Source organism: Phalacrocorax aristotelis, chromosome 1 (genome assembly GCF_949628215.1).
Source record: "Phalacrocorax aristotelis chromosome 1, bGulAri2.1, whole genome shotgun sequence".
NCBI classification, from domain to species: Eukaryota; Metazoa; Chordata; class Aves; order Suliformes; family Phalacrocoracidae; genus Phalacrocorax; species Phalacrocorax aristotelis.
This window is the reverse complement of record NC_134276.1, coordinates 8,449,627-8,469,550: the sequence shown is the minus strand read 5'-3', so window position 1 is coordinate 8,469,550 and position 19,924 is coordinate 8,449,627. Positions and strand designations below refer to the sequence as shown.

The 19,924-nt window shown below is 44.9% G+C and overlaps 2 protein-coding genes across 8 annotated transcripts in view; one reads left to right on the top strand and one right to left on the bottom strand.

Annotated features, from left to right (window-relative positions):
• ANKRD42 (ankyrin repeat domain 42) overlaps positions 1–8,870 on the top strand; it is a 25,863-nt gene extending 16,993 nt beyond the window's left edge. For all 6 annotated transcript variants that reach the window (XR_012658239.1, XM_075080076.1, XM_075080123.1 and 3 more), the window contains 2 exons: positions 1,931–2,075; positions 5,644–8,870. Coding sequence is in view for 5 of the 6 variants with exons in the window: in XM_075080076.1 (XP_074936177.1) it covers positions 1,931–2,075; positions 5,644–5,739 (241 nt within the window). In the remaining variant the exon portion in view is untranslated. The remainder of the gene's footprint in view (positions 1–1,930; positions 2,076–5,643) is intronic.
• Positions 7,452–19,924, bottom strand: CCDC90B (coiled-coil domain containing 90B). 2 transcript variants are annotated; one of them, XM_075080431.1, is made up of 9 exons: positions 19,750–19,924; positions 17,477–17,596; positions 14,766–14,869; positions 11,809–11,910; positions 11,108–11,149; positions 10,957–11,028; positions 10,820–10,873; positions 9,949–10,063; positions 7,452–8,811 (listed from the first exon to the last, which is right to left on the bottom strand). In XM_075080431.1, exons 1-9 carry the CDS (start codon positions 19,892–19,894, stop codon positions 8,756–8,758), a joined length of 810 nt encoding a protein of 269 aa, XP_074936532.1. In that variant the 5' UTR covers positions 19,895–19,924; the 3' UTR covers positions 7,452–8,755. The 2 variants fall into 2 exon arrangements, with proteins under 2 accessions (XP_074936532.1, XP_074936587.1); XM_075080486.1 differs by having other exon boundaries at positions 17,523–17,596; positions 19,750–19,894.

Here is a 19,924-nt window from a genome sequence, read left to right as displayed (position 1 = left end):
CCATTATGTGTCTGGGCTTCCCCAAACCATTGTCTTTATTCGCTCACTGAGGGGAGACTGTATCCAGAGGGCTTGTATGCCATAAAGAAGACAGCAGACTTACAGTCTGTAGATCTGGAGCAGGTAACAGGTGTCACAGACTGGAATTAAGGAGTTTGCATTACAACCATATATGAGCCAAGAAATTGAGGTCAGGATTTCTTTTGGTTCCAGATCACCCTTTGACTCATCCCAGGCTGAAAGTCCATCTTCCTTAACTTGATATGTCTGCAATGTCGGTATCCACAGCCAAGTTAGTTACCTTCAACTCCTTTTTAGACTTCTTGAAGAGAGGTGGGCACTTCTGGGCCCAATTAGACAGGTACTTCAGGATGAGATTCATCACTTCTAGGAGTGTCTCTCCTGGCTTTAAAGGAGGAGGTTGACCAGCTCAGATGTTGATGCCTACGTTGGAAGGTCAGAGTGATCTGTTTGGAATGACAGAAAAGTAGCGGTTGTCTAATGGCAGAAATTAGAGTTCATTTTGGATAAAGCAGCTACTCAAAAGTGTGTATTAGAGGGCTCTGACAAGGCTCTTTATGGGATTTTGTTTTCTGTGGCATGTGCGGCTAAACTAGAAAAATTGTGAGGATCTGTGAAGGGTCCCTCTCGTCTGTGGAGGCCAGAGAGCATCCCTAGCTCCACACTGGCCATTTGTAATGGAAGTACCGCTTCTCAGCATACCTGCCTACCCTTCTCAGGGTACCTGCCTGTGGATAAACTGCAAGAAGCTTGCATCATATGCCAGAGAACCTCATTATTTAAAAATATTTAATGATGACACCATTTTGCTAGATGAAAAGCAGGACTTGCCACTTGGGAAGGCTACTGTAGCAGATTTTGAAGATTCCTGCTTTAGTACAAGAGGCCTGTTGTGAACCACTGTGCAGTGCTTTAACCAGGCTGCATTGCATGGAAAAAATTGTCACTGTGTGCATGCCACACAGTTTTGGAGCTGTGTCTCGTTAAGCTGAAGCAGGCAAGAAGTCAGCCTGTCCCCTCTGAGCACTGCTTTCCTGGCATGAGCACAGGCCGTTCTTACCATGTCCCTAAGGCTGATACAGCCTGAGAGCTTTGGGCTGTATGAGTCTGGAATACTTTGGTCCTGGAAATCTGGTAGCTCTTGCTGAGAGCTCTCCTGCCATGCTGTTTGAATCCACAGGGCAGATGTCGCCCTTTTCCTTTTACCAATCTTCCATCTTTGTAGCTGTGCTAATTCAGACTGATACAGAGGAGAGCCAGCTCAGCTCCAGATGACTCAGCTGCTGAGGTCAATTGTTGTTATAAGAATATATGTGAATTATGTCTTGGCTAACCAGTTCCAGGAATCTAAATTAATTTAGGAGCCGTTGTGGGTGTGACCAATATGATCTTGTGCAACTGTGTATCAGCTGGTGTTTCAGTTTCCCTTCAGTAAGTGTCATGGGGGTGTCATTTGAGTATTCCTCATCTGTGGCTAAGCCAATCAATGGGAAGGATGTAGAGGCACCAGATGTAAACGAAAAAGCTGCCCCTGACCCCGCCAGAATCCCAGTTTTATGCTGTTTCTCTGTTTCATACTAAACTTTTTGCTCCTTGGGCACTTCTCCCTCTTCTGGCGATGGCCCTGGGTTACAGCCTCCCCAGGACCCTAGCGTCTGGCTCAGTGTGTGGGAAGACGTCTCCATCTCGTGGTCAGGTTGCGCTGAGCACAGCTGACAGGGAAGAAGGAAAAACAGCTGTTTAGAGCCAGGAGGATGCGGCAGCTCCCACCAGCAGTTGGTGTGAGGAGTACTGCACTGCTTTCTGCCGTGACTAACCTGTTCCTTAGCAAAGGCACGGGAGCACGCGGATTAGCCAGGGCAGGTTTGGATGCACTTCATGCTCTGCTTGTCCCCTTTGCTTATGGCAGGGCTGTGAGGGAGCTGGAGGCCCAGCTGGAATATGAGCGAGTCAGGCGGGAGAAGCTGGAGAGCCAGCTGGATGACTACCGTGCTGAGATAAGGCACCTTAGAGAGAGCCTGGAGAAAACCCGCGTCCCCCCTGCTCCCAGCCCGGTGAGTGCAACACAAGCTCCCCCCGTGTGTGGGACAGAGGCTACGGCCTGTCACTTGTGCGTGTTTGTTTTCACTGGGACTCCCAGGCATGGCACTAGGAAATGCTGGAGTAAATGTGCTAGCGACCTTTAGGTTGGGACACTGAAGCAGTAGGCTTGTCACACCCTGACAGTGTCTCTGCTGTGAAAGGGTATCGCTTTTCTTGTACCCTGGCAGAGAAGCACGACATTCTCTATCTTTGTATTAACAAAAGGGAGTGGACTGATCCCTGAGTACTTCCACACTGTGATGCAGTGACTGACAGTTCATTGTGGCTGGTATCTGAGACTGGGCTGGTGCTTCAGGAGAGGTGTGTCACCACCTAAAGAATTACCTGGCCTGCGGGGGCGCACAGAATCGCAACCGTGGGTTTGCAAGATTCTGTAATACACAAGAACGCAGAGGCTTTTATCCTCTGAATTGCTCTACTTTATTACAGAGTATCACAAATACCACAAAAACCACCACCAGCAAGTGTGCTACCACAAAATCACCACTAGCAAGTAAGCCTACGGTTAATAAAGCAAATATAAATATATATATATGTCAAGCTATTACAAAATACTATAAGCAATCAATAATATAGTAGCAGTCAATAGCATGGCAGCAATCAATAGTAAAGCAACAATCAGTAGTATAGCAATAACCAAGCAGGTGTGTGCTATTACAGGTTACTACAAACTTAGCATTAGTGAAGCAAACTTAACAACATAACAGCTGATACACTTATGACTCGTTACCTATAAGGATATATAATAGTGCTATGAAGTGAATTAGACAGATTCCAGAAGGGACCAAACCACCCCAGAGGGGAGGACAAACTGATTGCAGAGGGGGACCCAACCATCCCCAAAAGAGGGGAGGACAAACTGCTGAACCCCAAAAGCGGGCCCAGAGAGGGACCAAGAAAAAGTCCCACTTCAAAGATGATCTGTGTCACAGAGTCTGGCGTCTGCCAGGCATCCCTGGTGAGGGTCCAAGATCTAGCTTGTAGAAAGTTTGTGTGGCAAGTTCAGCCTCCTTAGGAAAGGAAAAGTTTGTGCAGCACGGGAAGGTCTCGGAGAGAGGGGCTCGAATTTTGGATTAAAAATTAAGACCTTTTTATATCATAGAGACATAAGAAGGTAGAAGACACCACTGCAAGCAGCCAATAGATGCTGGTTTCTTATCTCTAATTTTCTACTTTTCACCTGTAACAGCCAATAGATGATGAGCTTTCGATTCTTTCGGCTAACTTTTAATTTTTCCAGACTATTTTTCACCTTTTCAGACAGTAAGTCGCCTTCACAGTCCCTTATTTTTGCACTTACCAGTGGTATCCCAGGATGCCTCTGGTTCTTAGGTACCACAGCTGTACTTGAAAGAGGCCAGCTGCACTTTTCAAGGATGTTTCTGGTTCCCAGCCTCACAGTCCCCAGGCTAGCAGACATTTTCTCTGTCAGTATTTTTCAGCAGTCAGTTTCTTTCAGTAATTTTCTCCTTCTAACCAGGCCGCCTTTCTGGCTGCTCATGTCAGCTCTCAACCTGAGGTGTCAGTCCTTCACCCCCAGCTGGGATGTTTTGTAGGAACTGCAGCACATGTGGTAGGATATTTCTTTTGCTTCACAGCTGGTTTGTGTTCCTCCCTTTTACACCAGACTGAGAAGTCAGTTGGTGGAGTACTGTAGTACCGTACTGTGTTGCTGTGTGCAGTGGCTGATTTCAGTGAGTGTTCTTGTGTGTCGTCTGCTGTCGTCGTAAATATCAAGCCCACTGACAGAAAAGAAGATGCAGCTATGACCTAACGATTGGCTTAGCCAGCAAAGACAGAAAAACTGTAGCTTTTTTTTAAAATCAAATCTTGAGGATAGATCAGAAGTTCACATGCTAACTGGCATTTGGGACCTTTCCCTGCTACGTAACTCCCACAAACTGATGAGACTGTCAAGACCCCGTTTTTCAGATCTTTGCCATCCAGTCCCGGGGCAGCCCTTGAGTGCAGCATCTAAATGCCTCCTGCTGTGGGTTGTGGGAACTGGTGTGCAGTAACACTGCTGGTCCTTCCAAGGTGCAGCCGGGGGAAAGGCTCGTGGCCCTGCCAGCCTGGGCAGCGTCGCTGCTGCTCTTGGCGCTTCGCTTAACTTCGACCATTACACCCCATTACACCGCCTCGACTGAGTAGCTGTTTGTAGGGCCCTGCTATAACCAGGCGAGGACTCCAGTCACTGACAACATGGGCAGCTTGGCTGTAGCTCCTTCCTCTGCTTAGAGGAGCCCAGAAGAGCCATCCCAGGGGGATGCTCTAACCAGCACTCTTCTGAGATGGAGCCTGCGCGGTGCCCTGCTTGAAGCTGTGCAGTGTGACCGCTGTAATTCAATGCTCGCTGGTCCAGAGGGAGCAAGCGAGAGAAAACAGCTTTATAAGGAGATTGTTCGGGCAATCACGCAGGAGTGGAGAGCTGGCCTGTGCCTGACACAAAATATTTACATATTTCTTGGAGGCCAAGTTGGGTTGCTGGATAAAAGGGATAACATTGCTGCCTTCTTCAGCCAGGTTCGAATGAGGCCCAGGTGCTTCGCCTGTCCCTGTTGGATAGATAATGGTCCTTTTCCGAATGCGATGGGGAAGAATGCTTGATGGATGCTCTGAGCAGGAAAAAAAGCATTTAGAGCTCAGCTTTGTTACCATTTAAGCTGCGTGTGGATTTGGTCATGGGAACGTCTGGGGCATTTCAGGCCCCATGAGAGCAGACGCCACCCCATTGCTGCGGCTCAGTGAGGCCTTCAGGTCGCTACGGTGCCTGTGTCACACACCTGCGCAGCGTGCTGCCTTCACAGCTGTCTCACATGCCCAGGCAATGTAATGTGGTCTAGCACAACCACATTTCACAGCTCATTCTCTCGTCTTCTATCCTTCCCCACTTTCTTCCTCCTGCCCCACCTTGCAGGGTTGCTTCTGCACCTTTCCTGCTCTCCTGTCCCTTTTCTCGCCTTCCTTTAGCCTGTGCCCACTCTCCCTGCCACCACATACAAGCTGTGATGCTCCTATGGCTCTTTGTTTCCCACTGTACCCTTGGGACTGGTCCTTCCCACGCTGCTGAGACCCTCAGGCCAGCCAGGTGCCACCACCTTTGAAAGAAAAGGCACCTTCGGCTTCCACAGTGCACTTCAAGGCGTTACCTGTTCTACTCCCCTGGCAGGTTTAAAAATCCAGCCATAGAATGCCCCATTTCTAGGGTGGAAGAGTGGCTGTAGTTAGTTTTTTCACCAGTAGCAATCTAAAAAAGTTCAGTTGGGCATTAGGTTTACTAGATAGGCCTGGAGGCAACTTCTATCGAGGCAGGTTTGTTTTCAAAACTTCTCCAACTGCTACAACCAATTCTTGCCCTGCTGTGAATGTCATCCCATGCCCTGGGCCTCCGCTCTGCCCCCAGCTTCAGTTCAAACAATATTCTGTGGTTACTCAAAGCTGTATATTTTAAAATCCTGCCTTATGAGGTAGCAGGTTTAAGCGGTTGCTATTTAATGGCTGCAACATCCTTTGTTTCAGGAAGCTGAGACCATCTCCAAGTCTTGCAAAGAAAAAAAGAAAGTAAAGAAGAAAGCAGCCTGCAGCCCTGCAGGAGTGTTTGTGAGGCTGCGCTGAGGGAGGAACCCGACGAGGGGCTGCCCACCGAGGAGGTAGAACATGCTGGACAATGCAAAGTTTGCGTAGCCCAGCTCCCCAGATGAGCTGTGGCCCACTGAATTTCACTGAACTATTGTTTTAGTTCTCTGGGATAGAAAATATTATAAATCAAAGCAGTAGCACCTCTATTAGAAAAATAAGTAAGACTTCTCTTTCTATCCAGGTGGTAGCTTAGCAACAGTGTTGCAAATCACAACATAAGATTTCAAGTTAACTACAGCCCTGTCAGAGGTCCTACTAGGTCTGAGCAAACTATCTCTTCTGTTTTGTACTACTGCCTTAAAAATAATAATAAAAGATAAAAAAGCACCTTGCCTCCTAAAAAGTCAGAAAGGACCTTCAGTGTGGAACCACAGTACAAAGTCTGGGAGAAGTACTCGCTCGGCTGCAGACGGGTGCCAGGCCCCTCACTTCTCATTTTCAAGTCATTCCTGAATGAGCCGGGAGGATATTCCTTCCATGAGGTGCCAGATGAACTGCAGTGGAAAGCCTCTAACTCAGGGCTGAAGAGTTCACTCTGTTCTGGGGCGTGCTGTGGTTGGAAACGGCAATCCTGACCTCTCCTCCATGCCCAAAAGTCATTTCATGACTTCACATACAGATTTTTTCCTCTCATCTCTGTGCTATTGTGAAATTATTTTCCCTCTGAAACCCTCATGATGCATATTTTAAGCTTTGATTCCAGTAAGAAATCCTTGCACTATAAGGTTAATTTGCATGGGCGTGGATCCTGATCTGCCCTCTCCTTCGGTACCAAAGGAAACAATTTCAAAGGTACTGATAAATCATTTTTGTGGGCACAGGCTGGGGAGAGGCACGCTGAGTTACAGCATAAGGCTTGTGTCAGAGTAGAGAGGAGAAATTCAGCCTCTAGAACCCACTTCTGCATGTAGGGGATGACAGTGGTGAGAAGCTGCTACTGCAGCTATTTCCTACAGCACCGCTGGTGCTAAATTCTCATGCAGGAACAGCACAGGCGATCAATCTGAGTTATTTTGTGTCCAGGGAAGGGCAACAAAGCTGGTGAAGGGTCTGGAGAACAAGTGTGATTGGGAGCGGCTGAGGGAGCTGGGGGTGTTTAGCCTGGAGAAGAGGAGGCTGAGGGGAGACCTTACCGCTCTATACACCTACCTGAAAGGAGGCTGTAGTGAGGTGGGGGTCTGCCTCTTCTCCCAGGTCTCTAGTGATAGGATGAGAGGAAATGGCCTTAAGCTGTGTCAGGGGAGGTTTAGATTGGATATTAGACAAAATTCCTTTACGGAAAGAGTGGTCAGACATTGGAACAGGCTGCCCAGAGAGGTGGGGGAGTCACCATCCCTGCGGGTATTTAAAAGGTTTAGGGTCATTGTTTAACCCAGTTCTGCCGAGTTAGGCTAACAGTTGGACACGATGATCTTGAAGGCCTTCTCCAACATAAACGATTCTACAATTCAGGGAACCTCAGAAATGTGTATGCTATAAACAAAGATGGATTTGTACACACAACAGTTACAACAGACAGAGGTGGCTGCCGGGCACCTGCCCAGATCCTTGCTGCCAGCACCCGTGCCTATTTGACAAACAACAGAAAAAGCAGCCTCAGCTCCCATTCCAGTAGCACTGTGCCTGCTGTAGAGCCCACCTTTTTACAGCCTGGTAATCTCTATTCAAGTCTCTCAGATAGTCAAATAGCAAATAAAAGAAAGTAATTTTATTTTCTTAAATGAAGATAATAAATAAATGCACAGATTATAATAATTGGCAGTATACAAGCAAGTTCAACTGTAAACAGAATAAAGCTGCAATAAAAAAGTGTCGCTAATCGTACTACACACTCCTTAGCCCATAGAGGGCCTACTCTTGAAAGTTTAACCCAGCAAGGATTTTTTTAAAATTATTGTCTTATTAAAAGAATCAAACCAAGCACTGGCACAACTGCTTCCATTTTGGAAGCCATCCACCTGCTGCGCCCCATCTCTGCGACAGGGGTTGGTCAGTCCTTGCAGAAGACGGAGGGGCTTCGCCAGGCGTTAGGGGTGTCCGTGCGTCCCGTGGGACTAGACAACAACCCCGAGGAGCGCAAAGACGGGAGGAGGACAACCACCACACTGGCACCACGGAGGTGCCGAGTATTTCCATGTTACAGGCCAGATCCTCTGCCCAGAGGATATGCGAGGGTTTACTGGAAATACTCTGCACTCCTTGAAGGGAGGAGTTAAGAGCACTTATCTGCCCCAGGGCTGTATGGAGGTGCTGAGAGGGGAGGCATTTCCCCTTGGAGAGGCAAAGCCAGAGAAGTTCTCCCGTTCTGTTGACCTCTGGGGTTAAGGAAATTGCAAAAGACACACACACACAAAAAAAAAAAAAATCAATCTATGGAGACATTTTAGTTTATGTAAGATTAAGTTTATGTAAACCAGTTTTCAACAAGAATTTTTTAGTAAAGGCCTTGGAGTGTGTCTTTAAATATAAATAAAAAAAACCCAAAGGGCCATGCTTCAATCCGACAGAAAAGAGAGGAACAGACTGAAAGCAAAAATCCAGATCCTACATTTAAGCTTAACTGACTTGGATCAGAGTAGATCCGCTGGAATCTGGCATTAGCACTCCTAACTTGGGAACAGTATTTCCATTTCAAGGACATATCCAACATTTCCATTTTGGGAGGAGCTGAGAGTGAGAATGTTCCCTTGAGAATATTCCAAAAGAAAACAAAATTAATTCTAAAACACATTAGGAAACACTTTCTGATTTAGCATAAGAAGTCCTTTGAAATAAATACAGTATTCAGTAGGGGACAACGAAATATTACTACTCGTCCCCTTCCCCCCAATTCTTTTTATCTTTAGTGTTACATAGACAGAAAAACACCTTTAGCACACAGTAAGAATACCAAACCAGAAAGGTACCAAGGTTATCTACAGGGCAAACATGAATATCTAACTGGAGGTGGCCTTTCCTCCATCTGTATTTGGTGCAGTCGCTCCATTTCAATCTATTTCCAGAACCTGTAAAATCCCAGTGCTATTGCCAAGCAAGTAAATACTGAAGCTGTTAAGAGAAAAAAAAAAAGGAAATATTTAGCTGAATGCTAAATTGTATCACTTCTACATTCTACATACAGGAAGTTAACTGCAAACAGCAGGAAGAGCAATAACAGCAGTAGAGCGGAGCCTCCTAAGCTTCCTGAATTGCTGCAGGTGTGACAGAATAATTCTAGAAGACGACGACTGGCCTTGGAGGCAACATCCTGCACTGTGGCACGGCCCAGGTGGTGAGGTGGGAGGTCAAGTGCAGCAGCCTGGGGAACTGCGTTTTCAGGGACACGCCTGAGTAACTACGGCAGGCTACGGTCACTTCCACTATTGTCACCCACCTGTTGGAAATGGTCTTACAGGAGAGATGGCCGTATCGGGTCTTGCATTAGGCGTAATTAAAATGATTTCCCACTGAACAAAACAACAAGGAACTAACAATGCATGTATCTGACACAACTTCGGGGAATCTCAGCAGCACCCCCGAAGCCTGATGAGCTGTCCTTCAGGTGTGTTACACTGCTGTTTCAATTAGTGTTAGAATAAAGCCAATTGTGGTTCCCTTTGAACTTGTTCTCACTTCCAAATGTAACGCATTGGTCTTTTTATCCAGCTCCAATCCAATAAAAACGTCACTGGTTATGTGCATACTGAGAAGACAATCTCAAATCAGGCTGCAATTTGTTCTCCGTGGCCGGGGAAAGCAGAACTGGTTGCTCTCAGACTAGTCCCAAGTATCAGCAAACTTTCAGGGTAACTTAAATAAGCTCAGGAGAACTCTTGGAGCGACAGTGCCACATAAACGCCTGCCCTGCAGCAAGCAGAGGCACTGTCAGACTAGACAAGGTATTTAGGCTTCTTTCCTATTCTTAAAAAAAAATTTAAAAGATCATGTCCCTGTTCCTCCTAATCCCAGTTCCGGGTGCAGTCCCAGTCCTAGTCCTAGTCCAACCACAGCAGTGCCTACATGTCCCCACCTCTTCTGTGTTCTCTGACGTGCTTCTTTCAGCTGGGGAGGAACCTGTCCCCCCCAGGTCCCAGGTACCTGCTGTTACACAAGTGACTTCTTGAATTAATCCAGCATGTATCCTTGAACAAAACCTGATACATCCACAACACAATACTGTTACTCACCTCCTTGCCTATCACATACCTGCCAAATAGCGTATTGTGTCGAGTTTATTTGATTCCATGAGTGTTTTTAAGGAAGCTATTTCAGTGTCAATTTTGTTACTGATTTCTGAGATAACACTGTTGGTACTTGAATCCTGAAACATGAAAAAATAGCGCGTATTTGACAGTGATCTCTAGCCCTTTCAGCTTTGCAAAGCCAAACACCACCATGCTACCAGCAACAAGAGAAACAAATTTCCAACCTATCATTGAAGTAAAATACCTAACTGGTAAGAGACCTTAGAAGACACAGACCGCCATTTAACACAATGCAGGAAAAATATTAAAGAGGGAGACAGAAAAAGAGAAAACTCAGATCACACAGATTTTGTCCCTGATATGCCAGTGCCTCCTGAAGGAGGCACTCTACAGTGCAGAGACAGCATCCCGAAGTTTTTGCAAAACAAAGGTTTAAGCATTCACAAGCCATATCCAGAGGAGGGAGGAGACGCTGAAGGCGGGACACGACCGTCTCCAGCCTCTCAGACTTCAGCACCTGCTAGCAGCTCGGAGGACTTCCAGCCCTTGAAATGCCCGCTGGGCAGCAGGCACCCGAGCCACCCCCTGGTACAGCTGCCAGCGCGGGGAAGGGCGGCAGGACAGCACACACCCCGCCTGTAACCGCCTGCACGTACGGTCCTCAGGAAGCGAGAGAGAGCGCTGCACACCTCCTGCCTGAGCGGCACTCACCGCAAATCCCACACCTCAGCAACAGACGTGAGCGATGCAGCCTGGCCACCTGCTTTTCGTGTTCCAAGATCCATTCACTTTCACAAAGTTTGGGGTTCATCTCACAGCTGCCATGTAACTCTATCCTGTTCAGTATAAAGTGAGCTTTGTTCAATACTTACTTTTTTATGAAACTCTGTAGTTGCTTCCATCAGTTTCCTCTCCTGATCTGTGAACTGTGGATAAAAGATAAGTTACAATCGTAGTAACAGAGAACAAGATGCAGAACTACTACGGGTATCTTCGTAGGCCAGCTTACCATATCCGTCACCCTGCTCCTTTCCAGGTTTATGTCTAGCTTGCTGTCAGCTCGGATTTTACCGGTTTCATTCTTTAAAGCAAATAAAGATTATGAAAATAACTACTTGCTTTCCCTAATAGGAGCGTGTAGGCACTTGCTCTTTACTTACCATTAGCTGCTGTTTAACTTGATCTAATTCGATTTTCATTTTCTAAGTGGAGAGGAGAAAAAAACATATTACAAATTCAGAAAACTGCTGACGAAGTTAATCAGTCATGTGAGCGTTACCGCCGCATGACGCAATCATTCTTCTGTTTTTCTCCCAATGGGGAAATTTGTTCTTGATTAAATATCCTAACCAGTGTGTTCCATCTGTGCAGCCATATATAATGTGCTGGGAATTTTGCTCAAAATAAAGGGATTATTTTGTAATAATGTAATAATTTTAGAATAATTTTGTAATGATCCTGTTATTCTGAGACTAAAGACAGCAGAAAAATACCAAAATGCTGTCATGCAGAAGCGAAACGTGTCTCAATCTCCAGTTTAAGTTGCTGCAAAGAAACGGCTGACTACTCTCCCTGCACTGTACAGCTAATGGTGACAAGACTCTACCAGAACCCCCTTAAATAAAAATACAAAAGAGGATTCTATACGTGTAGATTTTTTTCTTTCTTTACAGAAGAACTGAGCAAGACTTATCACATGAAATATATTTTTATGCGATCACAGAAGCTGTAATCTACAAACACTTCACTGATAAAAGCATCCATAATTACATTTACATTCATGTTTTCTTCCACAAAAATGCACAACAGGTATAACGCAACATATATTACAATTTAACTGCTTAATTACAAATATTAGTACCTCATTCTCCGCTCTCAAGTTTGCAAATTCACTTTTCTCCAGGATGACCATATCTTTTCGAATGGAGTCCAAATGCGCCATTATCTGCTGTAAAGTTATTTCCTTCAAAACAATCAAGCACGGCATTGATTAAGTTGCATGATTTGTTCTAAGTAAAGGAAAGTGCAGATTTTTAGGTCTCAAATTATGGAATTAGATACTGCAGAGTGAAAAAATGGGGAGACTCTCCAACAAGAAAGTGACAGAATTTTATAGCTGCGATTTGTCTGAAAGCCTCAAGAGATTTTGGCTTTATGCTTTTTCTGTTGCTTTAATACACTACTCTGAATTTAAGCAAAAAATCCAGAGGTATCAGCCCGAGTAGCTGTGAAATGGATCCAAAACTACAGGTTAGTCCTTCATTCACTTCCACTTTCAATGAACTATGGAGCATTACAGAATCACAGAATCCCAGGTTGGAAGGGACCTCAGGGATCATCTAGTCCAACCTTTCTGGGAAGAGCACAATCTAGACAAGATGGCCCAGCACCCTGTCCAGACGACTCTCGAAGGTGTCCAACGCGGCCGAGTCAACCCCTTCCCTGGGGAGATTATTCCAATGATGACTGTCCTCAGTGTGAAAAATTTCCCTCCCATGTCCAGTTGGAATCTCCCCAAGAGCAACTTGTGTCCGTTCCCCCTTGTCCTCTCCATGGGACTCCGTGTAAAAAGGGAGTCTCCATCTTCTTTGTAGCTGCCCCTTAAGTACTGGTACGTGGTGATGAGATCCCCTCTGAGCCTCCTTTTCTCAAGGCTGAACAAACCCAGCTCTCTCAGCCTATCCTCGTATGGCAGCTTCCCAGTCCTTTGGTCATCTTGGTGGCCCTTCTCTGGACCCCTTCCACCAGCCTGTCCACATCCTTTTTGTATAGTGGGGACCAGAACTGTACACAGTGCTCCAGGTGTGGCCTGACAAGCGCTGAGTAGAGCGGGACGATTAATTGTTGGTTTGATCCAGTTCCCAAGTAAGCACTTCCATTTCTTGCCCAGAGTCATCAAAAGCTGAGGACTTAATAATATGAGTATCACAGTGCCCTTTCAGCGCCAAAAGGGTGAGGCACACTATTAAAACATTGCTGGAAAGCAGTAAAAAAATCCTTCCTGCTGCTTGGATTGACAAGCTCAGACTTCAACTGCTATTTGTGAACTACAGAGTGAAAAAAAAGAAAATAAAGGAAGATACTTCGTATTTTAGAATCTCAAAAGCGATACTCCTTTAGCTAGCATAAGGAAGTTACCCTGCTATTTAGCACAGAAGATGCCTTATCTCTCATCACACCTCTGTGGGATTCTGCTTTTAAAGCTTTTAATGCTGAAAGCCAGCAAAACAAAGAGCTCTCATTCAGACTGCAAACAAACGGGATGTCTCAGATCCTATGTTGAATTCTTCCATTCCTTAAAACATGCCCTGACTCAACTTCCACTGAAGTCTGACTTTACTTCATTGAACACAACGAAGTTCTTACAATTCCTGGGAGAACTTCAGTCCCATTTACACCGATGAGGATAATTTTCCTCATCCCATCTTAAAACATCCATCCCCCACACTGACTATAAAACCAGCGCTCCTGCCTAGTGCGATTCCATGCAGGTGATATTTTACGTAAAAAAGTTAGCATGGCAAACAGGATCTCCAGAAAGAAAGGTTTCCATTTTGATGAAAAAGAACAGAGTGACACAAGTTCTTGTCTTCCGAGATTCATAGAAAAAAGTTAGATAACTTTTATTAATAATAAATGCCAGTAAGATAAAAGTCTGTTCGAAGTAAGGCTCAGCAGTTTAAATAAAATAGCAATGAATGCTTAATTGCATTAACTCATTGAAGAAGAACGGCACGTAATTTCAGCTTGCACAGCCTTCCTGAGTAATTATTAAAGCCATGACTATGCATCAGGGCTTTATTATCCTGGCCCCAACATCTAGCCTACAAAAACACCCTGAAGTTCTTTTTATTTTGGCAATTCGTTAAAATGAAGCCTGTCACCGCCTCTACTATGAACAGACTAGCCAGCCACGCTGCTTCACTAATTCACCGCCTCCACACATGTCCACAAACGATAACCTCAACATCTAAGCCAGGGAGACACCTCGATGCTTCGCTGGGCACAGGCTCTGGTGCTGACCTGGCCAGCGCCAACAGCCAGGTTTATAACAAGTAATTCAGAGCCCGCTTCTGTCCCCGAGGGCACACAACACACCACAGATTACATCCAGACGGCTAAAAATCTCTTCCCCCTAAACCGGGGCGGCTCTGAACACCCCGCCTCATGGGAACAGTTCCTGGCCCTATACTTTCACACAAACAGTGCCCAAGTCAGGGCTACCAAGAGCTGGCGCAGGTCAAAATGGAACCAGTGGCTCTGGACAACCCTGCCACAGTGTTTGTGCTCACACCCTCGGCATGTTTAGCTTTTACTATAGATGTAGCTTTAGAGACTGAAATGGAGAGTAAAATCATGAAATAGTTTTAACGGTAGTTTATGAATAGGAAAATAGGACAAACACACCTTATCTCAGAAGAGAGCGGACATATTTACTCAAGTTCAGTAAAAACACTGACAATTTTCTGCTATTTCAGGTGTTCTTGTTACATCCATGAATGCCTCCTTGAGTCTCTCTTTTGCTCTCAGCCATTGTGAAGCACCATTAAAAGTCTGGGTGCACCACAGCGCTTTTCAGCAGCAAATGAAGCAACCTCTGCATTACATTTATATGTTGTGGTTGCATTTGGAAAACACTCCTGTGAGATGAAACGTGTAAGATATTACTATTCTTAATACCACCTTGAAACTTAGGAAGACCTCTCAGTGAAGTGTCTATAGTTCTATACAGAATTGCTCACTTGTCTTTTAAATACACAAAAATGAGCCGTTATGGTTACACAGCGCTGCATACAGACACCACAGATCACTGTTTACCTGCTGAGCCTGGGTAACCATGTCCTTATAGACCGTGTCTAAGCTGACATTCGACAGGGTTATTAATGCTGATACGATGGTCTCCGCTTGCTCCTTCCCAAAGCCTAGAAGACAGTTGAAGGATGACAGTTCAGGTTGTATTAGAAAGCTGGATGAAGAGAAGAGCAAGAGGTACATAATAAACTAGGGACACTCAAGTGCTGTACATCGGTACAGCAGCAGATGGGAAGTCACACAGTGACTGGGAGCTGTCAGCAAGGAGCCAGTCACTGTGACTTTTAACTAGAAAAAACACGGACTTAATGCTGCAAAAACCTGAAGCACGGTAATTTTTCATATACTGAAATAGTCTACGCATGCAGCTGACAGGAGGACGAGATTTATATACGTTGTTTATCTGTTCATGCGTTACAAAAATAATTCAGCAAAATTTGACTTTATAATGAACTTTGACAAGTTCTGTTAAAACCAGACTTACCTGGAGCTACAAAGCATGCATCCTATAGAATAATAAAGTTAAAAAGTCAGCCTGCATATATTGAAATTGTTCAGCACGGAAACAAACGCATGCAAAACATTTTAAAACTACTGCATCCACCGCCTGCAGAATGAATTCAAACTGGGATTTTTGCTTTCTGATGATAAAAATTACACTTTGTCCGTAGCTGGGTGCAATTTTGAAGCGTTAAAGATGACGTAGAGTGAACAGTGGAAAAAACCCCAAACCCCAGCTGTCATTTTTGCTGTATCTGGTCTAGAGCTGAGAGCTTTGGCCCTAAGGACTTACTTCCGGCAGTCTCACTGATGTGTCGTATTTCAATTGACCTGTTTTATAAAGTGGGATCAATTAACTTTTTGTTGAAAAATGCTTTCAGGGCAAATTATGTAGAGAAATATGCCACTTCTCCCTTCTAAAATACTGGCACTGTCAAGCTGCACCGCTGGTTTGCATTACTAAAAAAAGCTACGCGTGCTTTGTGACAGTTTCCTTCCACTAAGAGGTGTGATAGCACTGCTTCAGTTCCTCTGAATTTTCAGACTTAGGTTTTTGCCAATTCATTATTTTTTTTTCTTCCGCTACAGCAGGAACTACCCTTGTTGCATGGAAGTTCAAAAAATATGGAGAAATTCATATATGCAAGAGAATGAAGCCTGAAAACTGCCTGCAGCAAGTTTGAGAAAAACTAAGTGCCCCCCTCACATCTGTGATGCTTGTAGGTTTTACCTGTAGAGCCCTGTCACTGCGGCACTCTAGTATTTGTAGAAGTTACAAAACATATTAAACTGAGTAACACCACAGCGTACCAGCACCAGACAGACTTCACCCCACCAGTTCTGAAGGAACTCAAGAAATAGCGGAGTTGGTACTAAGGACAAGTAACACCTGACAGCCTACCTCGGTTACCTGAGGACTACGAAATGGCAAATACAATGCCAGTGTTTAAAAACAGATCCAGAAGAGATGTAGGGAACAGGCTGACAAGTCTGACAAGCACGAAAAATCAAACATCGTTAGTGAACTACTAGGAGTCTTCTAATTATAAACATATCATTAGACCCAAATAGTGGAAAAAATCCTGTCCTCAGATTGGATAAAGCTCCAACTGCCACTCAGGAGGAAGATCTTGGGATTTTAAAAAGTAGTTGCTAGTCTGATGAGGATATCAATTCAGTGCTTAGTAGGGATCAACAAAGCAGACCAAACCCTTAGGAATGACTAGGAAAAGGACAGATGCAACATTACGTCACCATCCAAATCCATGGGACATTCAGCTGTCAAAGAGCGCCAGCAGCTCCGTTCCCTCCCCTATGAAACAGGATGCGATAGAAGTGGAAAAGGTTTACAGAAGGGCATCATGAACGATCAAAAGTATGGAAAGGCTACTGCTGAAGGAAAAATTCAACATGCTAGGACTCTTCTGTTTGGAAAGAACGATGGGGGAACATGACAGGAATTTACATAATCACAAATGACACAAGATATCAAATGCTCCTCCTTCCCCCTTCCCAGAAGAGGTCCGAGTGTGCAACAGATTAGCCTTGTAGAAGCCAGATTCTGCATAAACAAAAGGAGCGGATGTCTGAAACTCCATTAAAAAAAAAAAGGATGTTTTGGGTACTAATCACTTTACGGTGGCTCAGGGACTGAATAAGCTTGTGAAAACATTTCCACTGAAGGTTACTAAAACTCACACCTGACCCAAAATACTTTCAAGGTGTAAACAACTGGAGGCTTAGAAAGTATGTGACACATCCTACTGTACATCTGCCCCTTTTCAACACACTTCTGCAGGCACTAACTCAGCTGCTGTCAGGAGACAGGACCCAGGGCTGGATGACCTTTCACCTGACCTCAGATAGCCACACTCACAAAATAAAAGTGCAGGTATTAAGAATGTATCACAGCACCATGCTGCTGCAAATATTTCTAGTTAGGAAAAACCTGAAGTTACTGTTAGCAGGCTAGTAGAAGAAACATCTATTAAAACTTCATTTTTGCAACAAAACAGTTCTTTAGATGTAAAGTAACGATAACAGTTTTGAACTGTATTCCTCAGCAGGAAGACGTCCCTCCTTCACCAACCTCTCAAGAGGCTGCCAAAACAGTTTATAACACAAAGTATTGGTACTCTGGGAAAATTAATGGCATTAAAAGTTTTAGTACTTAAACTAAAAGTTTTCCTTTTAATTACTTATCAGATATCACTTACCATGGGCTTCCAGATCTTGCACTAAAGCATGAGTATCAAAAGTTACCTTCCTCTGCTCCAGGGGAGTGATTTCAACTCTTCTGACATCATACGACTTCCTAATGAGCGTGGCAGCAAAACCTGGAAGTGAAAACATGTGCTTTAAACTTAACCTCATTGGTTTATCACGCAATAGGCCAACTTTAATTTCTTTCATCATAGCAAAGCTGCATGGAAGTTGCAACAAAAAGCTGGGTCCTTTTGATAGCTTGGTTACAGCACACGCCAGAAACCATCAAACCCTTTTCCATAGGAAATCTATATTTACTAGGACTCATATCAATCTTAATTGCATTTGTATAACTAGGAGGCTCTGCAACAGACAAGCATCCTGATACACCAAAAATAAAGCACCCCAACCAGTTCTATTGTAATATTTGAGAAATATCACTGATATAACTTTCCTACTTTTAAAACATCAGCAGTTCTAACACACTGCCAATTTCTGCTGCCTACAGCTTACATAATTCATTTAGTTCTTCACAGAACCCCTCAATCACATTCTTTTTACACTTTCTTCTAGTGATAGTGATCTATCCTTTCCAGCAAAGAGAGTGCCATGTGTAAAGTTAAAGCTACAGATTTTTTATTTCAGTAAGTGAAGCAAATCTAATGTTCAGAATGAATATATTGGTTCACCAGAAAAGTAACTGGGAAACAAAGTGATACAATGTTTGCACCTAATACCTCAGAGATAGGTATTAGTTAAAAATCCTCCCTATTTATTATGTGAATGCCTTCCCACAAGATGTCTCACTGCTTCTCCTGCTTTATTTGAAGTATATTTTCCCCTTCATCTTATCTTTGTGGGCCCTTACACATTACAGATTCTATTCTGATAGACTCTTTGTTATCTAAAAAGCCCTGTTACTTCTAAATCCATGCTTATTTGAAACCTTTCTCACTGCTGGCTCTCTGCCTTAAGCAAAATGTTGTTCTGTATCTTATCTAGACCTTGACTCAATGGCTTTATATCATTTAAACAAATGTTTATTATTAAAGTTGTATTGTGCCACTGCTAGATAAATCCAGTTACAATTTACCTTATACCTACTCTAAAGAAGTGACTGTTACTAAACCAGCTGTAGCATCCAAAACAAATTTGTATAAGATTTAAGATAAAAAGATTTATGTTTAAGTGCATGAATGCTGAATACTACATACAAATAATTTAAAACAACTCTAAACTTTACTGCGGAATAAAATATTCTTTTCACTGAGCCATAACAGCTTTTAAACATGCAGCTCTTTGTCCTCTAAATGCATTAGCACTTTTTTTTTTTAATGGATTGAACATATATATCGTAGAGACATTCACTCAGAAAAGCTGATATTACAGCACAAAGCTTTTGGTTGCCTAGACATGCTGCTCTTTTTCCTATCGCTTCACTCTGCTATTGACTCAATAACAGAATCGTTTAGGTTGGAAAAGACCTCTAGGATCATCAAGTCCAACTGTTCACCTGGCACTGCTAAGTGCACCACTAAATCACAGAATCATTAAGGTTGGAAAAGACCTCTCAGATCAAGTCCAACTGCCAATCCAACACCCCCAGGCCTCCTAAACCATGCCCTGAAGTGCCATGTCTACATGACTTTTAAATACCTCCAGAGATGGTGACTCTACCACCTCTCTGGGCAGCCTCTTCCAATGCCTGACCACTCTTTCAGTAGAGAAATTTTTCCTAATATCTAATCTAAACCTCCCGATGCAGCTTGAGGCCTTTTCCTCTCATCCTGTCACTTGTTACTTGGGAGAAGAGACCAACTCCCACCTCACTGCAGCCTCCTTTCAGGTAGTTGTAGAGAGCGGTAAGGTCTCCCCTCAGCCTCCTCTTCTCCAGACTAAACACCCCCAGCTCCCTCAACTGCTCCCCAGCACCCTTGTTCTCTAGACCCTTGCATCAGCTTCAACACACAGCTCAGCCCAAAGCCGTCCTCAAAACTCACTGAAGCTTGCACAAGCCGTACCTGAGGCACCCTTTCGTGCTGACTTTCTGCACCCCTTGGCTAACTCCCCCCCGCCCCTTCCGCCTCACACCCTCTGCCAGCCCCCATCACCTGCCGAACCGGCTGCTCCTGCCCACAGAGCACGCCCTTGTCTCGGACCTGCCACAGCCCCAAAGGGAGGCCCTCGGTGCTCCCTCACCCACCGCCCAGGGACAGGCCCCCACGACCACTCCCAGGCAGCCGCCCCAACAGGGGGCCAAGTACGGCCCTCCGGCGCCTCTCACCTCTCCGAGCGGCCGGAGGGAGCAGGGGCTGGGCCGAAAGCAGGGCCGGGCCCCAGCTGGCCCCACCGCCCCAGGTGAGGATAGCAGCCGCACGCCGAGCGCCCCTCATAGCGGCCCGCCACCACCCGCTGCCCCCACTGCGCATGCGCCGCACCCGCCCCTTCCGGGCGGGCGC